General features: G+C 43.5%; 1 protein-coding gene across 5 annotated transcripts in view; it reads right to left on the reverse strand.

The window, feature by feature from the left end:
- LOC132827708 (ras-related protein Rab-37-like) overlaps window positions 1-25,620 on the reverse strand; it is a 290,033-nt gene that overhangs the window by 25,605 nt on the left and 238,808 nt on the right. For 3 of the 5 annotated variants that reach the window (XM_060844392.1, XM_060844389.1, XM_060844393.1), the window contains 2 exons: window positions 19,069-19,110; window positions 15,287-15,353 (listed from right to left, as the gene is read on the reverse strand). In XM_060844392.1, the coding sequence (XP_060700375.1) occupies window positions 15,287-15,353; window positions 19,069-19,110 (109 nt within the window). The remainder of the gene's footprint in view (window positions 1-15,286; window positions 15,354-19,068; window positions 19,111-25,620) is intronic. The other 2 variants (XM_060844394.1, XM_060844390.1) reach the window with 1 other exon arrangement.

Here is a 25,620-nt window from a genome sequence, read left to right on the forward strand (position 1 = left end):
GTGCATTTGATAGCGAAGACATCCGCTATTAGAGTGTGTGAGATATGTGGTGATATCCAATTTCACAGTATGTTTGATACCTGGCGATATCTGATATCACAGTGTGTTTGTTACCAGACAGTATCAGAGTGTGTTTGATACTGGGAGATATCCAATATCAGAGAGTGTTTGACACCGAGTGATACCTGATACCAGAGTGTATATTATCAGGTGACACCTGATACCAGAGTATGTGTGATACTGGGTGATAGGAGAAAGTTCAGACAGCAGATCCTGGAGATCAGAGTTGAGAGTGTGGTTCTGGCAAAGCACAGCAAGTCAGGCAGCATCCAAGGAGCAGGAGAATGATATTTTGGACATAAGCCCTTCATCAGGAATGTCCTTCCTGATGAAAGGCTTATGCCTGAAACATTGATTCTCCTGCTCCTTGGATGCTGCCTGACCTGCTGCGCTTTTCCAGCACCACACTCTCAACTCTGATACTGGGTGATATCCAATATCAGATTGCGTGTGTTAACAGACAATACCTGATCTCAAAGTGTGTTTGAAACTGGGTGATATTAGATTTTGGAGTGTGTTTCGATACTGGGTGATATCCGTTATCAGACCGTGTTTGTAACTGGGTGATATCCAATATAAGAGTGTGTTTGTTACCAGGGCAATATCGAATGTCAGAGTGATCCTGACACCGGGCAATGTCCAATAACAGAGTGGGTGAGATAATTGTTTGTGTCTGATATCAGAGTGTGAGAGATACCGGGCGATATCCACTATCAAAATGTGCTTGTTACTGGGCAATATCTGATATCAGAGTGTGTGTGATACTGGGTGACATCCAATATCAGTGTGTGTGAGATACCTGTTGAAATTTGATATCACAGTGTGTGTGATACCAGGTGATATCCCCTATCAAAGTGTGTTCATTAGTGAATGATATCTGATATCAGACTCTGTTTGATACCCATTGATATCAGAGCATGTGCGATACCCAACAATATCCGATATCAGAGTGTGCTTGATACCGGGTGATATCCAATATCAGAGTGTGTGTGTTACTGGACGATATCGAATCTCAGACTGTTTTTGATACCTGGTGATATCTGACATCAGAGTGCATTTTGATACTGGGCGATATCTACTATCAGAGTGTGTTTATAACTGGGTGATATCCGATATCAGTGTGTATTTGTTACCGGGGTGATATCCAATGTCAGAGTGTGCCTGACACTGGGGAATATCCAATACAAAAGTGTGTGAGGTTCTGGGCAACGTCCGATATCAGTATGTGAGATATCTGTTGGGAGCTGATATCAGAGTTTGTGAGATACTGGGGAAACCCAATACCAGAGTGCATTTGTTATCAGCTGATATCCAATATCAGAGTGTTTGCTACTGCGTGATCTGTGATATTAGAGTATGTGAAATATCGGGCGATGTCCGGTATCAGAGTGTGAGAGAGACATCAGGTGATATCTGATATCAAAGTGTGTGTGTGAGATACCAGGCAATATCCGATGTCACTGTGTGTGAGATACCTGTCAGTATCCAATATCAGCATGTGTGTGATACTGGGTGATATCCATTATAAAAGTGTGTTTGTTACCAGGCAATACCTGATATCAACGTGTGCAATATCAGATTGCGTTTGCCACTGGCCAATATCTGATATCAGAGTATTTGTTACCAAGCAATGTCTGATATTAGAGTGCATGTGATTAGATTAGATTACCTACAGTGTGGAAACAGGCCATTCAGCCCAACAAGTCCACACCGACCCTCCAAACAGCAACCCACTTAGACCCATTCCCCTACATTTACCGCTTCACCTAACACTATGGGCAATTTAGCATGGCCAATTCACCTAACCTGAACATTTTTGGACAGTGGGAGGAAACCAGAGCACCGGAAGGAAACCCATGTTCACACAGGGAGAATGTGCAAACTCCACAGACAGTTGCCCAGGGTTGGAATCAAACTCAGGTCCCTGGCGCTGTGAGGCAGCAGTGCTAACCATTGAGCCACCGTGCTACCCATTTTAAGAAGGCCTGCTTGTTAAGAAGGCATATGATGTGCTGGCATTCATTAGCAGGAGGATTGAGTTGAAGATCTGCAAGGTTAAGCTATAGCTCTATACAGCCTTGGTTAGACCACAGTTGGAATATTGTGTTCAGTTCTGGTCACCTCGTTATAGGAAGGATGTGTAAGCTTTAGAGACAGTGCAGAGGAGACTTATCAGGATGCTGCCTGGACTGAAGGGCAGGTCTTATGAAGAGAGGTTGAGGGAGCTACAGCTTTTCTCACTGGAGAGAAGAGGGATGAGATGTGACTTGATAGAGGTGTACAAGATGGTGAGAAATATAGATACAGTGGATAGCTAGAGACTTTTTCCCAAGATGGAAATGGCTATCATGATGGGACATAATCTTAAGGTGATTGGAGGAAGATTTAGGGGAGATGTCAGAAGTAGGTTCTTTTATACAGAGAGTGGTGGGTGTGTGAAATGCACTGCAACCAGTGGTACTGGAGTCAGATACATTAGGGACATTTAAGCGACTCTTGGATTGGCATACGGATGATAGTAAAATGAAGGGTATGCAGGTAAGTTTGATCTTAGAGTAGAATAAAATGTTGGTACAACGTCAAGGGCCGAAGGGCCTGTACTGGTGCTGTACTGTTCTATGTTCTTTGTTCTATGTATCAGAGTGTGTGAGATACCGATTGATATCTGATGTCAGGCCGTTTTTGTTACTGGGCAATATCCAATATCAGACTGTGTTTGATACTGGGTGATATCTGATATCAGAGTATGTGCAATACCATGTGAGATCCGATATCAGAGGTTGTTTGTCACTTGGCGATATCCGCAATCAAAATGTTTGTGATATCAGAGTGTGTGAAATACTGGACAAATCCTATAACAGAGTATGTGTGATACCAGTCAATACTAATATCAGAGTGTTTGTTAACTGGCAATATCTGATAACAGAGTGTGTTGATACTGGGCAAAATCTGATATCAGAGTGGGTGTGAGATACTGGGTGATATCCGATACAAAGGATTCTGGGTAATCCAAGATGGAGGATGGGAAAGATTTCTGGCTGAAACACCTGCTCCGCTTTTGAGGTATTTTAGGTGATTTCCTCGAATTCCAGGAACAGCAATTACTGTTTTGATTACTTACAGTGTGGAAACAGGCCCTTCGGCCCAACAAGAGACACCGACCTGCCGAAGCACAATCCACCCAGATCCATTCCCCTACATTTACCCCTTCACCTAACACTACGGGCAATTTATCATGGCCAATTCACCTGGCCTGCACATCTTTGGATTGTGGGAGGAAACCGGAGCGCCGGAGGAAACCCACGCAGACACGGGGAGAATGTGCAAACTCCACATTCCCTGAGGCGGGAATTGAACCCAGGTCTCTGGCACTGTGAGGCAGCAGTGCTAACCACTGTGCCACCGTGCTACCCATGCTGTTACATTGTTTTGGAACTTTGGAAAAAAAAGTCAAAACAACAGCAGTTTTAAAAGGAAGAAGAGCAGACAAAGGAAGCACATGGTGAGGACATTGCAGGACAGAGAGAGAGAAAGAAACTGACACCACAGTGAATCTGTACAGTTACTGCCTTTGCTGTTTGAATTCATGAATCGACATTAGAGTGCATCTGGGAAAATTAACAAACAGTGAAATTCATGACTGATCTTGGAGGAACTGTTTTGGCGAACTCAAAACACAGAAACAACAAGTGAATTGTTTTAAGTGTGGCCTAGAGAAAGCCTGCAGTAGTGAGTAGAGTGGGTTCTTTCTTGATTATATGTTTTTTGATATATGTCTCTTGATTAAACTTAAAATATAAGCCATAACTATTAATTTATCCTGGGGCAGTAGAGGAATAAGACGGTGTTATTTTCTAGGTCTGTAGATTGTGAAGGAGCAAAAATGGCCTTTAGTAGAGTGATATTGGCTTCTTGTCAGATGTGGGAGTTTAAGGAGAGTTTATGGGTTACTGCGGATTATATCTGCAATAAATGCTGTTGGTTGCGAATCCTATTAGATCGAATGCATTGGTTAGAGAGACAGTTAGAGGCAATGAGGAATTTGCAACAGCAATGGTATGTGATGGATGGCAGTTAGAGGAAGGGGGGCAAGTCTCAGATACAGTCACGCAGATGGATTAACTCCAGAAAAGGTAAGAGAGGTAGGCAGGTAGTGCAGGAGTCTTCTGTGGCTATCCCCATTTCAAACAAGTATGCTGATTTGGAAAATGTAGGGGGTGATGGACTCTCAGGGGAATGAAACATGAACAACCAAGTTTCTGGTATTGAGACTGGCTGTAATGCAACGAGGGGTACGTTGGGTTCTAATCGATCAATTGTGTTCGGGGATTCTCTAGTCCGAGGTACAGACAGATGTTTCTGTGGCCAGCAGCAAAAAATCAGAATGGTGTGTTGCTTCCCAGGTGCGAGGATCAAGGATGTCTCAGAAAGGGTGTAGAATGTTCTCAAGGGGGAGAGGGGCCAGCAAGAGGTCATTGTCCCTATTGGAATCAAAGACATAGGAAGGGAAAAGGTTGAGATTCTGAAGGAAGATTACAGCGAGTTCGGCAGGAATTTAAAAAGGACGTCCTTGAGAGTAGTAATATCTGGATTACTCCCAGTGGTATGAGCTAGTGAGGGCAGGAATAGAGCAGATAAATGCATGGCTGAGGAGCTGGTGTATGGGAGAAGGATTCACATTTTTGGTCATTGGAATCTCTTTTGGGGTAGAAGGATGGATTGCACCTAAATTGGAAGGGGACTAATATACTGGCAGGGATTTGCTAGAGTTGCTTGGGAGGATTTAAACTAGTAAGGTGGGGGGGGTTGGGACCCAGGGAGATAGTGAGGAAAGAGATCAATCTGAGACTGGTACAGTTGAGAACAGAAGCAAGTCAAACAGTCAGGGCAGGCAGGGACAAGGTAGGACTGATAAATTAAACTGCATTTATTTCAATGCAAGTGGCCTAACAGGGAAGGCAGATGATCTCAGAGCATGGTTAGGAACATGGGACTGGGATATCATAGCCATTACAGAAACATGGCTCAGGGATGGGCAGGACTGGCAGCTTAATGTTCCAGGATACAAATGATACGGGAATGATACAGGCAAGAGAGAGGAGGGGGAGTGCTGTTTTTGATAAGGGATAGCATTACAGCTGTACTGAGGGAGGATATTCCCGGAAAAATATCCAGGGAAGTTATTTGGGTGGAACTGAGAAATAAGAAAGGGATGATCACCTTATTGGGATTGTATTATAGACTCCTCAAATTGTCAGAGGGAAATTAAGAAACAAACTTGTAAGGAGATCTAGAGAAGGTGCAAAACTTGACCTACTCTTGGGAAATAAGGCAAGGCAGGTGACTGAGGTGTCAGTGGGGGAGCACTTTGGAGCCAGCGACCATAATTCAATTAGTTTTAAAATAGTGATGGAAAAGGATAGAACAAATCTAAAAGTTGAAGTTCTAAATTGGAGAAAGGCCAATTTTGATAGTATTAGGCAAGACCTTTCAAAAGCTGATTGGGGTCAGATGTTCGCAGGTAAAGGGACGGCTGGAAGTTGGGAAGCTTCAGAAATGAGATAGCAAGAATCCAGAGAAAGTATATTCCTGTCAGGGTGAAACGGAAGGCTGGTAGGTATAGGGAATGCTGGATGACTAAAGAAATTGAGGGTTTGCTTACGAAAAAGAAGGAAGTATATGTCAGATATAGACAGGATAGATCGCGTGAATCCTTAGAAGAGTATAAAGGAAGTAGGAGTATACTTAAGAGGGACATCAGGAGGGCAAAATGGGGACATGAGATGGCTTTGGCAAATAGAATTAAGGAGAATCCAAAGGGTTTTTACAAATACATTAAGGACAAAAGGGTAACTAGGGAGAGAACAGGCCCCGGGCTGGAAATGTGTTGCTGGAAAAGCGCAGCAGGTCAGGCAGCATCCAAGGAGCAGGAGAATTGACGTTTCGGGCATGAGCCCTTCTTTAGGAATGAGGAAAGTGTGTCCAGCAGGGAGGAGGGACTTGGGGGAGGAGCGTTGGAAATGCAATAGGTAGAAGGAGGTTAAGGTGAGGGTGATAAGTTGAGGGTGATAGGCCGGAGTGGGGATGGGGGCGGAGATGTCAGGAAGAAGATTGCAGGTTAGGAAGGTTGTGCTGAGTTCGAGGGATTTGACTGAGACAAGGTGGGGGGAGGGGAAATGAGGAAACTGGAGAAATCTGACTTCATCCCTTGTGGTTGGAGGGTTCCTAGGCAGAAGATGAGGCGCTCTTCCTCCAGCTGTCGTGTTGCTATGGTCTGGCGATGGAGGAGTCCAAGGACCTGCATGCCCTTGGTGGAGTGGGAGGGGGAGTTGAAGTGTTGACCACGGGGTGGTTGGGTTGGTTGGTGCGGGTGTCCCAGAGGTGTTCTCTGAAAAGTTCCGCAAGTAGGCGGCCTGCCTCCCCAATATAGAGGAGGCCACTTCGGGTGCAGCGGATGCAGTAAATGATGTGTGTGGAGGTGCAGGTGAATTTGTGGCGGATATGGAAGGATCCCTTGGGGCCTTGGAGGGAAGTAAGGGGGGAGGTGTGGGCGCAAGTTTTGCATTTCTTGCGGTTGCAGGGGAAGGTGCCGGGAGTGGAGGTTGGGTTGGTGGGGGGTGTGGACCTGACATGGGAGTCACGGAGGGAGTGGTCTTTTCGGAACGCTAATAGGGGAGGGGAGGGAAATATATCACTGGTTGTGGGGTCTGTTTGGAGGTGGAGGAAATGATGAAGGATGATACGATGTATATGGAGGTTGGTGGGGTGGTAGGTGAGGACCAGTGGGGTCCTGTCCTGGTGGCGACTGGAGGGGCAGGGCTCAAGGGCAGAGGAGCGGGAAGTGGAGGAGATGCGGTGGAGGGCATCGTCGATCACATCTGGGGGGAAATTACGGTCTTTGAAGAAGGAGGCCATCTGGGTTGTATGGTATTGGAACTGGTCCTCCTGGGAGCGGATGCAGCGGAGACGAAGGAATTGAGAGTATGGGATGGCGTTTTTACAGGGGGCAGGGTGGGAGGAGATGTAGTCTAGGTAGCTGTGAGAGTCGGTCGGTTTGTAGTAAATGTCCGTGTTGATTCAGTCGCCCAAGATAGAAATGGAAAGGTCTAGGAAGGGGAGGGAGGAGTCTAAGATGGTCCAGGTAAATTTGAGGTCAAGGTGAAAGGTGTTGGTAAAGTGGATGAACTGTTCAACCTCCTCATGTGAGCACGAGGCAGCGCCGATACAGTCATCGATGTAGCGGAGGAAAAGCTGGGGGGTGGTGCCAGCGTAGCTGCGGAAGATGGACTGTTCCACATATCCTACGAAGAGGCAGGCATAGCTGGGGCCCATGCAGGTGCCCATGGCAACTCCTTTGGTTTGGATGAAGTGGGAGAATTGGAAAGAGAATTGTTCAGGGTGAGGACTAGTTCAGTCAGTCGAAGGAGGGTGTCAGTGGAAGGGTACTGGTTGGTACGGCGGGAAAGGAAGAAGCGGAGGGCTTTAAGTCCTTCGTGATGAGGGATGGAGGTGTACAGGGACTGGATGTCCATGGTGAAGATGAGGCGTTGGGGACCAGGGAAGCGAAAATCATGGAGGAGGTGGAGGGTGTGGGTGGTGTCTCGAACGTAGGTGGGGAGTTCTTGGACTAAGGGGGACAGGACCGTGTCGAGGTATGCAGAGATGAGTTCGGTGGGGCAGGAGCAGGCTGAGATAATGGGTCGGCCGGGGCAGTCAGGTTTGTGGATTTTGGGCAGGAGGTAGAAACGGGCGGTGCGGGGTAGTGGGACTATGAGGTTGGAGGCGGTGGATGGGAGATCCTCTGAGGTGATGAGGTTATGGATGGTCTGGGAGATGATGGTTTGGTGGTGGGAGGTAGGGTCATGGTCAAGGGGGCAGTAGGAGAAGGTGTCCATGAACTGGCGTTTAGCCTCAGCGGTGTAAAGGTCGGTACGTCAAACTACTACCGCACCTCCCTTGTCTGCCGGTTTGATAGTGAGTTGGAGTTGGAGCGGAGGGAGTGGAGGGCTGCGCGTTCTGAGGGTGAGAGGTTGGAGTGGGTGAGAGGGGTGGAGAGGTTGAGGCGGTTAATGTCGCGGCGGCAGTTGGCTATGAAGAGATCGAGGGCGGGTAAGAGGCCAGCATGGGTTGTCTAGGTGGATGGGGTGTGTTGAAGGCGGGAGAAGGGGTTGTCAGAGGGTGGGCGGGAATCCTGGTTGAAGAAGTAGGCGTGGAGGCAAAGGCAGCGGAAGAATTGTTCGATGTCTCGCCGCGTGTTGAACTTGTTAATCCGAGAGCGTAGTGGGAGTGTAGAACAGGCTCCTCAAAGATCAGCAAGACGGCCCTTGTGTGGAGCCGCAGAAAATGGGGGAGATATTAAATGAATATTTTGCATCAGTCTTTACTGTGGAAAAGGACATGGAAGATATAGAATGTAGGGAAATAGACGGTGACATGTTGAAAAATGTCCATGTTACAGAGGAGGAAATGTTGATGTCTTGAAACAGCTAAAGGTGGATAAATCCCCAGGACCTGATCAGGTGTATCCGAGAACTCTGTGGGAAGCTCGGAATTGATTGATGGGTCTCTTGCTGAGATATTTGTATCATCAATAGTCACAGGTGAGGTGCCGGAAGACTGGAGGTTGGCTAATGTGGTGCTACTGTTTAAGAAGGGTGGTAAGGACAAATCAGGGAACTATAGACTGGTGAGCCTGACCTTGCTGGTAGGCAAGTTGTTGGAGGGAAACCTGAGGGAAAGGATGTACATGTATTTGGAAAGGCAATGATTGATTAGGGATAGTCAACATGGCTTTGTGCGTGGGAAATCATGTCTCACAAACTTGATGGAGTTTTTTGAAGAAGTAATAAAGAGGATTGATGAGGGCAGAGCAGTAGATGTAATCTATATGGACTTCAGTAAGGCGTTCGACAAGGTTCTCCATGGGAGGCTGGTTAGCAAGGTTAGATCTCATGGAATACAGGAAGAACTAGCCATTTGGATACAGGACTGGCTCAAAGGTAGAAGAAAGGTGGTGGTGGTGGAGGGTTGTTTTTCAGAATGGAGGCCTGTGACGAGTGGAGTGCCACAAGGATCGGTGCTGGGTCCTTTACTTTTTGTCATTTATACAAACCTTCACAAACCTTGCATTTATATAAATGATTTGGATGCAAGCATAAGAGGTATAGTTAGCACGTTTGCAGAAGACACCAAAATTGGAGGTGTAGTGGACAGCGAAGAAGGTCACCTCAGATTACAACAGGATTTTGATCAGATGGGCCAATGGGCAGAGAATTGGCAGATGGAGTTTAATTCAGATAAATGTGAGGTGCTGCATTTTGGGAAAGCAAATCTTAGCAGGACTTATATACTTAATGATAAGGTCCTAGACAGTGTTGTCGAACAAAGAGACCTTGGAGTGCAGGTTCACAGCTCCTTGAAAGTGGAGTCACAGGTAGATAGGATAGTGAAGAAGGCGTTTGGTATGCTTTCCTTTATTGGTCAGAGTATTGAGTACATGAGTTGGGAGGTCATGTTGCAGCTGTACAGGACATTGGTTAGGCCACTGTTGGAATATTGTGTGCAGTTCTGGTCTCCTTCCTATCGCAAAGATGTTGTGAAACTTGAAAGGGTTCAGAAAAGATTTACAAGGATGTTGCCATGGTTGGAGGGTTTGAGCCATAGGGAGAGACTGAACAGGCTGGGGCTGTTTTCCCTGGAGTGTTGGAGGCTGAGGAATGACCTTAGAGAGGTTTACAAAATTATGAGGAAAATGGAGAGGATAAATAGACAAAGTCTTTTTCCTGGGGGTAGGGGGGCAACATTTTCACGCAGAGGGTGGTATGTGTATGGAATGAGCTGCCAGAGGAAGTGGCGGAGGCTGGTACAATTGCAACATTTAAGAGGCATTTGGATGGTATATGAATAGGAAGGGTTTGGAGGGATATGGGCCAGGTGCTGGCAGGTGGGTCTAGATTGGGTTGGGATATCTGGTTGGCATGGACGGGTTGGACTGAAGGGTCTATTTCCATGCTGTACATCTCCACGACTCTATGTCTCTATCAGAGTAGATGGGATACCATCAAAATGCAAAATCAGTTTGTGCATTTCTAAGTATATCTGACATCAGCGTATGTTTCATACTAGGTGATATCAGATATCAGAGTGTGATTGGTACTAAGCAATATCCGATATTAGTGTGTGCGCCTTACCAGAGTGTGTTCGATACTGGGCAATATCCGAAAACAGAGTGTGTTTGGATACCGGGTGATATACAATATCAGTGTCTTTGCTACCGGGGCAATATCTGATATCAGAGTGTATTTCTTACCGCATTATCCCATGTCAGAATGTGTGTGACACTGGGCAATATACGATATGAAAATGTGTGGGTTACTGAGGATATCCAATGTTTAATATTGAGCGACATCTGATATCAGTGTATCAGGCAATATCAGATATCACAGTGTACGAGTTACTGGTTGATATCCAATATCAGTGTGTGAGATACCAGGCAATATCTGATATCAGAATGTGAGTGATGCTGGGTGATATCCCACATCAAAATATGCGTGACACTGGGATACGTCTAATATTAGAACGTGTTCGATACCAAATGATATCCGATTTCAGAGTATTTGTAACTACTGGCAATATCCAACATCAGAGAGCATTTGATACTGTGCGATATCCGATATCAGCGTGTGTCTGATACCGGGAGGTATCTGATATCATTGTGTGTGAGATACTGGGCTATACCCGATTTCAGAGTATATTTGGTAATGGGCAATATCCAATATTAGTGTATTTGTTACCAGGGTGTTAGTGACATCTACTGATATCAGACATCAGGGTGAGTTTGATATTATGTGATATTTGATATCAGAGTGTGTCTGATACCGGGAGATAGCTGATATCACAGTGTCTGAGATATTGGGCTATATCCAAATTCAAAATGTATGTAATATCGGGCGATTCCTGATATCAGAGTCTGTTTGATATTGAGTGTGTTTCATATCCGCCGAGATCTGATATCATAGTGCGTTTGATAATGGGTGAAATCTGTTATCAGTATGTGTTTGCTATGGGGCGATATCCGACATCAGCATGTGTTTGTTACCGAGGCGATATCCAATGTAAGAGTGTGTGACACCGGGCAGTATCTGATATTAGAGTCCATGTGTTACTGGGCAATATCTAATATCAGAGTGTCTGTGATTTTTGGCAATATTGAATACCAGAATGTGTGTGTGTTACCGGGTGATATCTAATATCAGAGCATGTTTGATGCCTGGCGATATGCTGTTATCAGAGTATGTGTGACACTAGGCAATATCTGATATCAGAGTGTGTGAGATACTGGGAGATATCCAATGTCAGAGTGTGTTACTGGATGATAAGCAAGATCAGAGTGCATTCGAGACTGGGTGATATTTGATATCAGAGTGTATTTGAGACTGGGCAAAATCCAATATCAGAGTGTGTGAGATACTGGTTGATATCCGATATCAGAGTGTGAGAGAGACTGGTTGATTTGAGATATTGCTCAGTATCACATATGTTCTGATATCAGAGTTTGTGAGATATTAGGCAGTATCCGATATCAGTGTGTTTGATACCAGGCAATATCTGATGTCAGAATGTGCTTGATAGTGGGTGATATCCCATATCAAAGTGTGTGCGATACTGGGTGATATCCGATATCAGAGTATGTGAGATATTGGGCAATATCCAATATCAGAGCATGTTTTTGATACCAGGCGATATCTGACATCAGAGTGTGTTTGATACCAGACTATATTCGAAATGAGTGGGTGTGTTATTGGGTGATACGTCAGAGTCTAGAGTGTGGTGCTGGAAAAGCACAGCAGGTCAGGCAGCATCCAAGGAGCAGGAGGGTCCTGAGGTGGAAGATGAGGCGTTCTTCCTCCAGGCGTCAGGTGATTAGGGAGTGGCGATGGAGGAGGCCCAGAACCTGCGTCCACACTTTACCCCCACCTCCAGCCACCAATTGCACTCTCAGCTATTTTCTCCCCAGCCCCACCCCTTCCCATTTATCTGTCTACTCGAGGCTCCCAGCCACATTCCTGATGAAGGGCTATTGCCTGAAATGTTGATTTTCCTATTCCTCGGATACTGCCTGACCTGTTGAGCTTTTTCAGCACCACAGTCTTGAGTCTAATCTCCAGCATCTGCAGTCCTCACTTTCGCCTAGTTGATATTGGAGTCTGTTTGATCCAGGGCAATATCTGTTATCAGAGTATGCTTGATATTGGGGAGAAATCAATATTAGAGTAGCTTTGATTTAATCTAGCCAACTCCAAAATTCCATCTCTAGTTGAGCACAAGGCAGTTACCTCGCTTTGCAAGCTGTCAGCTGTACATTGTCCTTTATCTTGACTTCAGCCTTTGGATGTTTACTGTTATCCTGTGGTCCTCTCTGCACAAAGGCCACTTCCTATGGTCTTAGCACATGTCCGGATCTCCCTGTCTGATCCCTGTTGTCAATAACTCAGCTTAATTTAACCATTTTAAACCATTCCTTCCCATCATCTATCCTCCTGCTGCTACCACTGGGAAGGATACTCATTCATGGTGTCTGGGCCTCCAGCATTTACTGCTCATTGCTAATTTCCCACAGGGGCAGTTCAGAGTCAATCACATCACTGTCAATCTATAGAGTCATAAATAGGCCAGACCAGGCAGCAGTTGCCTTCCCTAAGTGACATTTGTGAACATGATGGGTTCTTCCAACAATTGACAATTGTCCCATGGTCCTCATTGGTCTTTTGATACCTGACTGTTTGATTGGATTCAAATTCCATCATCTGTCTCTGTGGGATGGTAACCTTTGGGACCTCAGAACCTAACCTGGGTTTCTAAAGTAATGATTTAGTAATGCATGTAAAATCACTAGGCCATTGCTTCCCTGCTATATACCATCGGGAAGGGAATGGCCTTGTGTATTATCACTGGAATGTTAACCCAGGGACCCAGATAATGTTCTGGGGATCTGGGTTTGAAGTCTGCCACAGCTAATGGTGGAATTTAAATTAAGTAAAAAAATCTGTAATTAAGAATCTAATAATCATAATCAAATTGTCAGCAAAACCCATCTGGTTCACTACTATCCTTTAGCCACTACTATCAGCCATCCTTACCTGGTCTGATCTTCTTGTGACTACAGACCCACAGCAATGTGGTTGACTCTTAACTGCCCTCTGGGCAATTAGGAGCAATGGGCAATAAATGCTGGGCTAGTCATCAATGCTCCATCCCATGAGTGAATAAAGGAAAAAGAAACAAGATCACATTCCTTTCTCACACTAACAATGCCATGAACCAGTGTCACACACGGCACGACCCACTCCCACTCAGGTCTCAGTGAGACGTGAGGTAAAAACAATTACTGCAGATGTTGGAAACCAGATTCTCGATTAGAGTGGTGCTGGAAAAGCACAGCAGTTCAGGCAGCATCTGAGGAGCAGGAGGTTCTGCTCCTCGGTCGATCCTCGGTTGCTGCCTGAACTGCTGTGCTTTTCCAGCACCACTCTAATCTAAAATCTTAGTAATCATGAGTCAGATCTCAGTAGCAAACAGATCCCGAATCTGCCTGCATTTTGGGAATTCACACTCTCTCCAACATGCTCGAGCAAAGTGCAGACTCTAGATTAAAGCCATATTGTTTACCTTCCAGTCTGACAGAAAAAATGCAGAATACAGAAATGTTACTAGCACCCTGGACCCCTGATTCCCGCTACCTTCACTACCCCCCTCGGATGCGCCAGGGAAAATAGCCCAGATTATTCAGTCTTTCCCAATAACACAAGTCCTCCAAGCTTGGCTACATCTTTGTAAATCTTTTCTGAACCCTTTCAAGTTTCACAACACCCTTCCTATCATAGGAAGTATAGCATGCAATATTCTAAAAGTGGCCTAACCAATGTACTGTACAGCTGCAACATGACCTTCCAACTCCTATACGTAATTCACTGACCAATAAATGCAAACATACCAAATGCCTCCTTCACTATCCTACCTACCTACCTGAGACGCCACTTTCAAGGAACTATGAACCTGCAACACAAGGTTTCTTAGTTCAACAACACTGCCCAGGACCTTACCATTAAGTATATAAGTATACAGCACTTCACATTTATCTAAATTAAATTCCATCTGCCACTCCTCGGCCCATTGGCCCATCTGATCAAGGTCCCATTGTACTCTGAGGTAATCTTCTTCACTGTCCACTGCACCTCCAATGTTGGTGTCATCTGCAAACTTACTAACTATATGTCCTATTTCTTGATTGTTTTATGCAGTTCCCAATATGAGCAATCATATACGTATCCATGTTAGGTTTAGAATTAAAAAGATCCATCTGCCAGATTTCTTCAATAAGGAACAATATTATTCATTTATTATAAGATTTATTTGACAAAGATGGAAGGATAACTAACAAAGTTTGAAATATGGAAGTGCAAGTATCTATCTTGCTCAATACTACCACGCACGCAAACCAATTAAAGAGAAACTAGAATTTTCTCTGCGGAGATTAATTTCGAAAATGAAAACTGATCTATTTCTAAAAGGAATCGCATTCGATACGGAATATTCCAAATGCTTCTGGTCCAGATGACAGGTGTCAGTGAATACAGGCTTTTCTCACTGTGATCTTTGCAGATCAAGTTCACTCCAGAATCATTGAGAAGAAACCTTTGTAGAGGTTTTACAGGTGAATAGTAGGGTTAGTGTTTCAGTATCAAACTAGATCCTCAAAACAATTATTTGAGAAAGACAGAGGTTGGGTTTGGGAGATTCTCCCTTGCAGAAGGTTGTTATCTCAACTGGCTCCATATCCAAAACTCCTGACAACCAGAAAACTAGACATGAGATTTCCAGTAAATAAGTTCAAGCAATTAGTTTAAGCCATGTGCCTTCTAAGAATCTGATCTGAATGTGGCCTCAACTCAACATTTTTGCATTCCCCTAAGAGGATCCAGAGGATATACTTTCTGCTTCCAGATTAATGCAAGAAAACATTACAGGGTCTCGTGTTAATGGACTGACTGCACCATCATTTGTTACTATATTGAATGACTGCTTTCTCCCTCTCCTCAGTTCACACTTCCAGCTTCTTAATGGTTTACCATGTGAACTTAACAGCAACACTAGGGCCTGGTTCAATGCCAGCAACGTAGGAGATGTGATCTCAGCAAGCTGATAATTCACCACAACGCAGTCCTACCTTGAGCGTCTCTGTAGTAAGCATGAGTGACACTGCGAAACCTCTCTTGCCCAGCTGTGTCCCAGATCTGGAAATAGATACAGACCCTCATTATTTCAATTAGTCGACACTCTCGTTTAACACAGAACCTGGTGAAAATACTTTCAAGATGTACTGAGGCAGAGAGTTATGAATCAGTGTAATGGAAGTGTGCGTTCCATGACCTCTTCCACTCACTTGAACAGTGATATTTATATCCTCAAATAAAAGCAATGCACTGTGAATGTTGGAGATCTAAAATAAAAACAGAAAGTGCTGCAAACAAGCTGCAGGTCTGGCAGCATCTAAATCTAAATGGATCCTTTTACCATGTGTGTGTAAAATATACTCACATGTGAATGGAATTGGAGTCTAATTATGTATTTTATGAATTTATCTTCAGAATCTGGACAGTCTTTGCTGCCATTTTTTATTGCCCTGAGGACATTGAGTCAACCACACAAAGCCAGACTGACAAAGGCTGACAGGCCCCTTCCTGAAAGGCATGAGTGAACCAGCTGGTCTGAAATCTAATTGAAGTTTTCTTTTGTGGATCATATATCAAGACAACAGATAAACAGGAATCAGTTCCATGTTGAAATCTAATTCAAGGATTTGGATGTTTTGTAAATAGAGAAGCAGATATCTGGTAAGCAGATAAAAAACCAAATCAAGCAGTTTAGAAACATAGAAAAATAGAAGACAGGAGCAGGAAGGCCTTTGAGCCTGCTCATTAATGCATCACGATCATGGCTGATTATAGAGTGATCGAGATGTACAGCACAGAAACAGACCCTTCGGTCCAACTCATCCATGCCGACCAGATATCCCAATCCAAACTAGTCTCACCTGCCAGCACTTGGCCCATATCCAACTCAACAGCCTAATCCTGCTTTCTCCCCGTAAACCTCTGACCCCATTCACCCCAAGTGCTATACCTAGTCGTCTCATTTAGTACATTCAATGTTTTGGCATCAGCTACTTCCTGTGGTAATGAATTCCATAGGTGGTTGAGTGGTTTATATACGAAATGCTATTTTCAAATCCCTCCTTTCTATCTCTATGATTAGTCTGAGATTTCTGTATTCCTGCAATTCTGGCCTATTGTACACCTCCACCCTGATTTCCTTCCATTCACCAATGGCAGCCTTTCCCAATAACATAAACCTTCCAAGTCTAGAGTATGTTGCTGGAAAAGCACAGCAGGCCAGGTAGTAGCTGAGGAGCAGGAGAATCGACATTTCGGCCATGAAACATCGATTCTCTTGCTCCTCGGATACTGCCTGACCTGCTGTTGACTCTGATCTCCAGCATCTGCAGTCCTCACTTTCTCCTCCTCCATAAACCCTCCAACCCTGGCAACATTCTTGTAAATCTTTTCTGAACCCTTTCAACTTTCACAACATCCTTCCTATAGCAGGGAGACCAGAATTGCATGCAGTATTCCAAAAGTGGTCTTACCAATGTCCTGCACAGCCACAACATTACCTCTCAACTCCTCTACTCACTGCACTGACCAATAAAGACAAGCATACTAAATGCCTTCTTCACTATCCTGATTACCTGCAATTCCATTTTCAAAGAATTATGAACCTGCACTCCAAGGACTCTTTCTTTTCAGCAGAACCTTACTGTTAAGTGTATAAGTTCTGCTCCAGATTTACTTTTCCAAAATATAGCACCTCACATTTATCTAAATTAAACACAATCTGCCACTCCTTGGCCCAATAGCCCACCTGATCAAGATCTCTTTGTATTCTGAGGTAACCTTCTTCGCTGTCCACCACAACTGCAATTTTGGTGTCATCTGCAAATTTACTTAGCGTTCCTCCTATGTTCACATCCAAATCATTTAGATAAGTACTGGTCACAGGCCTGTAGTCTGAAAGGCAACCCTCCACCACCAACCTCTGTCTTCTACCTTTGTGCCCAAATGGCTAGTTCTCCCTGTATTCCATGTGATCTAGCCTTACTAACCAGACTACCATGAGGAACCTTGTTGAACACCTTATTGAAGTCCATAGAGATCTGCCTTCAGCAAACCTCTTTGTTACTTCTTCAAAAACCTCAATCAAGTTTGTAAGACATGATTTCCTAAGCACAAAGCCATGTTGACTATCCCTAATTAGTCCTTGTCTTTCCAAGTGCATGTAAATCCTGTCCCTCAGGATTCCCTCCAACAGTGTGCCCACCACAGATATCAGGCTCACCGGTCTATAGTACTCTGGCTTTACCTTACACCTTTCTTAAATAGTGGCACCATATTAGCCAGTCTTCTAGCACTTCACCTGATTGATACAATCACTTCACTTCATTGATACAAATATCTCAGCAAGGGATCCAGCAATCACTTCCTTAGCATCCACAAAGTTCCAGGGTAACACTTCACAGGTCTTGGGGATTTATTCACCTTTATGTGTTTTAACACGTCCAGTACCACATCCCCTGTATTATGGACATTTTTCGAGATATTGCTATTTATTTCCCCACATTCTCTATCTTCCATATCCTTCTCCACAGTAAACACTGATGTAAATACTCATTTAGGATCTGCCCCATCTCTTGCAGTTCCACACATAGGCAGCCTTGCCGATCTTTAAGAGATCCTCTTCTCTCCCTAGTACTCTTTTGTCCTTAATGTATGAGTCCAATCCCTTTGGATTCTCCTTTACCCTATTTGCCAAAGCTATTAAGTTTCACAACGTCCTTCCAATAGGAAGGAGACCAGAACTGCACACAGTATGACAACCCTTGACTTTAGTACTGCCTCATTCAGAGTCAAGTACTACAATATCAGTATCTCTGACATGGAGCCTTTTTGTCTATCGGACTGATAAAGGCATTTGACAGCCTCAATCTGAACTCATATTCTATGAGGTCAAGCTGGCTGACCTCATTATAATCACTATAGACATTACTGTGTTTTCACCATTTATTGTGTTCTGATGACAACCGTGTGTCAGTATTTTCTTTATTCATTCATGGGGTGAGGGCATCACTGGCTAGGCAGCATTTATTGCCCATCCCTAATTGCCCAGAGGGCAGTTAAGAGTCAACCACATTGCTGTGGGTCTGGGGTCACATGCAGGCCAGACCAGGTAAGGATGGCAGTTTCCTTCCCTAAAGGCCATTAGTGAACCAGATGGGTTTTTCTGACAATCAACAATGGATTTGTGGTCATCATTAGACTCCTAATTCCAGATTTTAAAAAATTTAATTGAATTCAATTACCAGTACCTGCTGTTGCAGGATTTGATCCCAGGTCCCCAGAACATTATGTGGGTCTCTGGATTAACAGTCCGAGCAATACAGAGTCTCTGGGAGTATGTCAGTATTTATAGGGGATCCCCTGGGGGTGTGTGTCAGTATTTACATGTTGTACCCAGGGAGAGTGTCAGTATTTCCAGGGTGTCCCTTGGGAGTGTGTCGGTATTTATGTGTGCTGTCCTGGGGAACAGGAGGTCCTGGAGGGATGTGTGAAGTATTTATCAGGGGTCCCCAGTGGAGAGTATGTCAGCATTTCCCTGAGGGGAATGTGGTATTTGTGGGAGATACTGGTAATGTTACATTAGCTGTGGAGTTTTCCTGAGGCAGAGAGGGTGGTTTAACAAAGTTGATTTATAATTTCTCCAAGTAGTATCTTACAAAGATTAGCTGGACAGAACGGTTCCTTGATTTGATGGGAATGTGTGGTGCTTTTTAGTGGAAAGTGTGCCCTGTGATTGACATTGGTTTCATTCCAGTTGTTGTCACAAAGCACTGACCTGTAGCTTGACTTTGACCCCATCCACAACCACCACCTTATTCTGAAAAGCAAAAGGGGAAACTGGTTAGCAGTAGGAAACGCTAGCAGCAAGAATAGTGGATATATTGAACAGGTCCCTGTCAACACACTACCATTGACTAGTGTCATTCAAATTTCGATCTGAAAACATTTCGAGAAATATTGATCTATCTCTCAACCACAATGCATGCTGAGCTTCCATCCTGCAAGAACCATTAGTCACCCTGAACCATCCAGCATTCAAAATAACTGGTATGTTATCAATGATTGATAAATTCCATATAATGACATGTTATGAATTATTGACAGTTACATAAATGTTTCCAATGTCACAACATGAGATCAATCAATTGTTGAGCAGTTGCTTTCTGTAATTGGTTATTAAAAAGTGCCATTACACCTTCACCACTGGAAAATTTCACCTGTATTGCTTGTCTCAAGTGGAGCTAGGCTCCTCTGTCCCCAAAGATCCCACCAACCGACAATTATATATTAATTTTAAATGAATCTTGCATCCCTTGTAATAGATACAGACTGTATTTTAAGTTAGGTGGTATGTGCTTATATTGTGTTAAATAACTGCTTATGAAAGCATGTGAGGATTAGCTTCAGTGCTATTCTTCACCAAGTGGCAACCTGGAGTGTATGACTTACGCAGCCACTTCAAAATAGCACCCCATCACCATCTAAATAATTCTGTCATCTCACGCTTTTAAATGGAAGATACTTGGTCTTATTTCTTTTGTTTTGTTTTAACCCCATGGATCCAGCAGTTAACAGGAAGTTCTTGCACCAACCTGCAACTTCAGTGCTGTCACTCTCTTAGAAGTTAGCAAAATCAAGAACCACTTCTAAACACTAAGGAAATTTGGAACTCTCCTCTACGAATGGCAATTGGCAAATCCAGTTTGAAACTGGATCTTTTTATTGAATGATACAAAGGAATATGCACAGAGGCAAGTATAGGGAGTGTGGTTTTAGATCAGCTATAACGTCATTGCATGGTGGGAAAGACTCAAAGGGCAACATGATGTCTTCCTGCTCCTAAGAAAGAAGTTGGATCATGGCATGTTGAAGAGAACATCTAGGTGAAGCTGCACATACTGCTGCCCAGACCTTATATTCACCATGTTAAAACTGGTCTTCAAATTAAACTAGCTTTTTGTTGAATCAAGGTCGTGGTGAATTGTATACATTCATTAGCCACCTTGTTATCAATAGATTTTGTTACATGACAGGGTAAATTAGCCTCTCTCAGAAATGAACTGGATAAACAATTTTGTGGTTTATAAGACAGATATGCTTTGGGACTGGGTTTTTAATTTGAGGTAAAATGGATTCAAGTGATTTCTTTTGAAGTCTGCCCAACAACAAAAACCTGTTTGATTGACAAAGACTGACTTGAAAGGTTTTCTTGGGAATATGTGCAAGCTTTTCATGTTGGACTTTGATGGACTTTGAATTTCAAATTCCCAAAAAAGTGTTAAGGATCTTGGGTATTAAATGTCTGTGCTTTAAACTGTTCATTTAGTTCTAATTACCATTTCTGAATATATTGCCATGAACATGGAGTTCAAGAGGGAAAGGATTTCTAAGATAGTCTTGAAAACTTGCGAACAGTTAGTCTACCAGGATGAAGGAGAGGGACAGAGCAGCTAGAAACTGAAAGTCTTTGTGTTGCCTTTTGCAGAAATGCTGATGGACACAAACTTGAGGGGAGTTAAAATGAGGCTTTAAAATTTGCTCAGCTTTTAGTTCAATAGACAAGCTTCCAGTAATACACCACTGTGAAAAACCTGATGTTTTCAGGCTGAGAAAGGGGAAGATTAGAAACAATCTCTTCGGGACTAAGTATCACCTCGGACTGACCTCAGGAAAACTGTATGATTAGATTCCCTACAGTGTGGAAAACCCTTTGGCCCAACAAATCCATTCCCCTACTTTTACCCCTGACTAATACACCTAACACTAAGGGCAATTTAACATGGCCAATTCACCTGACCTGCACATCTTTAGGACTGTAGAAGGAAACCGGAGTACCCAGAGGAAACCCACACAGACATGGGGAGAATGTGCAAACTCCACACAGACAGTTGCCCCATGTGGGAATTGAACCCAGGTCCCCAGCACTGCGAGGCAGCAGTGTTAACCACTGAGCCAACGTGCCGCCCTAATACATATATCTACGTAAAGGAGGTTGTAATACATATGTGCAAAGTGTATTTTTTCAGTTATGCTAAAATAAAAGGGGTAGACTATAATATTATGTGGCTTAAAGTATAGGCTGCCTTAAATATAACATTTAGTTCAAAGTGCTTTTAGTCTGGTGTTACAGTACTAGTCTTAAAAAAATGTGATATCTCGTCATGTTCTCCCTTCTGCTATTAGCTGGGGAGTTTGAACAGTTTTAAGAAATGTCATTGGTTTATGAAAGGGGTCATAATAAATTGAAGGCTCTTGCATGATTTCAAACCAACAGCCTCAGATAAGTACACAGGCTTTAAACAAATCCAATTTGACAGTGACCTTTACTTTAAACAATGAAAGGCTAAAAGAGATGCATATTGCTGAAGCTTTCCTCAACTGAGAGGAATTCTCCCTGCAGGTCTGCTAAAAATGAATTTAAAAGTATTGGTAGAAAAGTTAGAAATAGATTTAAAACTGGATGCTAAGCTATCACAGAGCATTGAGATATTGGAGGAAGAAAAATGAAACTCCAGTAACTTGGAACGCAAAAGGCAAGAAATGAAAAAAAATTAACTCAAGAAGAGGAGAGAGGAAAAAAGAGCAAAATGTGATGGCTTGAATCTGAATTTCAATTAGAAAGACATTTTAGGAAGTGTAAGCTGGAGATGGAGAAGCTTCACTGACATGTATGTATGGTGTGGGGAGGAGGTTGATAATGGGGCAGGTTTAATTCATGGCTTTGGTTCAGCAAGGAATATTCACCTGGTGTCGAAATTCATAGATAAAGGAGTTGAAATGCATTTTTGTCTTGTTTGAGAAAATTACTCAAAAGTTACGATGGCCAGGAGAAACATGGTCAGTTCACAGAAGTACAGAATTGTTATGATGCAGAAGGTGTCCATTATGTCTGCACTGTATTTATCATCAAGTGTCAAATTCCTGCCTCTCTCCTATATCCATGCACACAATTTCTATCGAAATAACCTCCAATGCCCACTTGAATGCCTCCATTCAACCTACCTCAACCTCATTTCCTGGCAGTATGTTCAATCCAGCACAGAGATCAGTGCAGAAAAGGCCAATTGGCAAATCAAGTCTGTGCTGGTCAGACACAATCACCTAACCATTGTAATCCCATTTTCCAGTACTTGGCCCATAGCCTTGGCATTGTGGCCACACATCTAAATACTTCTTCAGTGTTGTGGCTTTCTTTCTCTACCACCCTTACAGGTGGAGAGTTCCAGATTGCCACCACCTCTGGCTGGAAGATTTTATCTTCACATCTCCTCTAAACCTTCTGCCCCTTACCTTAAATCTATGCTCCCGAGTCACTGATCCCTCCATCAAAGAGAAGAGTTCCTTCCTCTCCACTGATCTATGACCCTCATAATTTTACATATCTCAAAATATCCCCTCTCAGTCTCCTCTGCTCTAGCAGTCTCCTCTCATCTGTCCAATCTCTCTTAGAGTCATGGAGTCCTCTAGCCCTTTGACTTAAACTGGTCCTTTTTGGCCAAAATGTCCAAATACGCGAGCCCCATTTAGAACATAGAACATAGAAAAATACAGCGCAGTACAGGCCCTTCGGCCCTCAATGTTGCACCGACCAAATCCTACCTAACCTACGCTAGCGCAATAACTTCCATATGCCTATCCAATGCCTGCTTAAATGACCATAAAGAGGGAGAGTTCACCACTGCTACTGCACTGCTACTGCTATTTGTGCACATTTGGTCCGTATCCTTCTAAACCTTTTCTATCCTTGTATTTGTCCAATTATTTTTAAATGTTGTTAATGTACCCGCCTCAACCACTTTCACTGGCAGCTCATTCCAAATGCATACCACCCTCTGTGTAAAAAGGTTACCCCTCAGGTTCTCTTTTATTCTTACCCCTCTAACCTTAACCTGATGTTCTCTAGTCCTTGATTCTCCAATCCTGAGAAAAAGACCGAGTGCATTCACCTTATCCATGCCTTTCATGATCTTATACACTTCTATAAGATCCCCCCATAGTCCCTATGCTCTAAAGAAAAAAGTCCAAGCTTGTCCAATCTCTTCCTATAACTCAGGCCGTTAAGTCCAGGTTTGATTCCAGCCTCGGGCAACTATCTAAGTGGAGTTTGCACATTCACCCCATGTCTGCACGGGTTTCCTCCCACGATCCAAAAACATGCAGATCAGGTGAATTGGCCATGCTAAATTGTCCATAGTGTAGGTTATTAGCCAGCGGTAAATATAAGATAGGGGAATGGGTCTGGGTGGTTTACTCTTCGGAGGGTTGGTGTGGATATGTTGGGCCGAAGGGTGTAGGAATTCTAATTCTAAAGTCTTTTTAGTGGCTGTTAATTGATTGACATAAGATTGTGAGAGTTTTATTTTTGAGCATGAAGTAACTTCAGATTTTTCATGTAGGATAAGGGGTCAGTTCAGAGCTTGATGTGAGGAAAAGATGTGAATTTCTCTCCAGTGAGTTTGCTAGATAAAAGATCAGAACATTGAGCGAAAGAGTCATTTTGTGGTACAGAACTTGAATGCTGTTAAGAAAAAGACACAATTTGCTGAAGCTTTTTATTTTGCACTCATCAGGACAACTTAAAGGTCTTAGGAATCTTAAAATGGATGAAGGTAAATGAATCCTCAGGATCTGATGAAGTTTATCCCAGGACTTTGTGGCAGACTAGTGGAGGTATCTGTATTAGCCATGGATGAATAGCCTTGAAGATTGGAGGATGGCTAATGGTGTACCATTATTTAAGAAAAGCTGCAGGGAAATGCCTGGTAACTATAGACCTGTGAGCCTCTGGTGGGTAAGTTATTCAAAGAGATTCTGAGGAGCAGGATCTGCAGAGGCAAGGACTCATTAGGATAGTCAGCATGTCTTTGTGGATGGGAAATCGTGTCTCACAAATTTCATTGAGTTTTTGAAGGGGTGACTAAGAAAATAGATGAGGGCAGTACAGTAGACATTGTCTACATGGACTTTAGCAAGGCCTTTGACAAGGCATCATATGGTAGTTTTTTGAGTAAGGTTATCACAGAATCCAGGGAGAACTAGCCAATTGGGTACAAAATTAGGTTGAAGGTAGAAAACAGTGGTGTGGTAAAGAGTTGTTTTCAAACTGGAGGCCTGTACCAGTGGTGTGCCACAGTGATGGATCAGTGTTGGGTCCACTGTTATTTGTCATTTAAATAAATGATTTGGATGAGAATTTAGGAGATATGGTTAGTAAGTTTGCAGATGACATTGGTGGCACAGTGGACAGTGAAGAAGCTTAGCTAGGAATTCAGTGAGCTCTTGATCATTTGGGCCAATAGGCTGAGGAATGGCAGTGGAGTTTAATTCAGATAAATGCAAGGAGTTGCAATTTAGTCGGTCAAACCAGGGCAGGATTTAAACTGTCAATGGTGCGCTCCTGGGGAATGTTATAGAACAAACAGATCTAGGTTCATAGCTCCTTGACAGTAGAGTCACAGATAGACAGGGTGGTAAAGAAGGCTTTCGGCATGCTTGCTTTCATTGGTCAGAGCATTCAGTATAGGAGTTGGGACATCACATTGCCACTATCCTTATAGAGGTTTACAAAATTATGAGGGGCATGAATAAGGTAAATGGACAAAGTCTTTTCCCTGGGGTTGGGGAGTCCATAACTAGAGGGCATGGGTTTAGGGTGAGAGAGGAAAGATATAAAAGAGCCCTACAGAGCAACTTTTTCACACACAGGATGGTACGGGTATGGAATGAGCTGCCAGAAGAAGTGGTGGAGGCTGGTACAATTGAAACATTTAAAAGGCATTTGGATGGGTACATGAATAGGAAGGGTTTGGAGGGATATGGGCAGGGTGCTGGCAGGTGGGACTAGATAGGGTTGAGATGGATGGGTTGGACTGAAGGGTCTGTTTCCATGCTGTATATCTCTATGACTCCATGACTCTATACCAGATGTTGTTAAGGCCACATTTGGAGTACTGCATGCGGTTCTAGTCACACTACTATAGAAAAGGTATTATTCCATTAGAACGAGTGTAGGAAAGATTTGTGGGGATACTACCTGAACTGAAAGGTTTGAGAAATATGGAGAGGCTGAGTAGGCTGGGACTTTTTCTCTGGAGCATCGAAGACTGAGGGCGTCCTTATAGACGTCTGTAAAACCATGAGGAACCTAAATAAGGGAGATAGCCACAGCTTTACCCCAAGGTAGGGGAGTCTTAGACTAAAGGCCATAGTTTAAGGTGAGAGGGGACAGATACAAAGGGTCCAAAGGGGAAATTCTTTCACACAGAGGGTGATAAATGGGCTGCCAGAGGTAATGGAGGTGGTGAATATAATTTTTTATTTAAGAAAC

This window comes from Hemiscyllium ocellatum, chromosome 25 (genome assembly GCF_020745735.1).
Source record: "Hemiscyllium ocellatum isolate sHemOce1 chromosome 25, sHemOce1.pat.X.cur, whole genome shotgun sequence".
NCBI classification, from domain to species: domain Eukaryota; kingdom Metazoa; phylum Chordata; class Chondrichthyes; order Orectolobiformes; family Hemiscylliidae; genus Hemiscyllium; species Hemiscyllium ocellatum.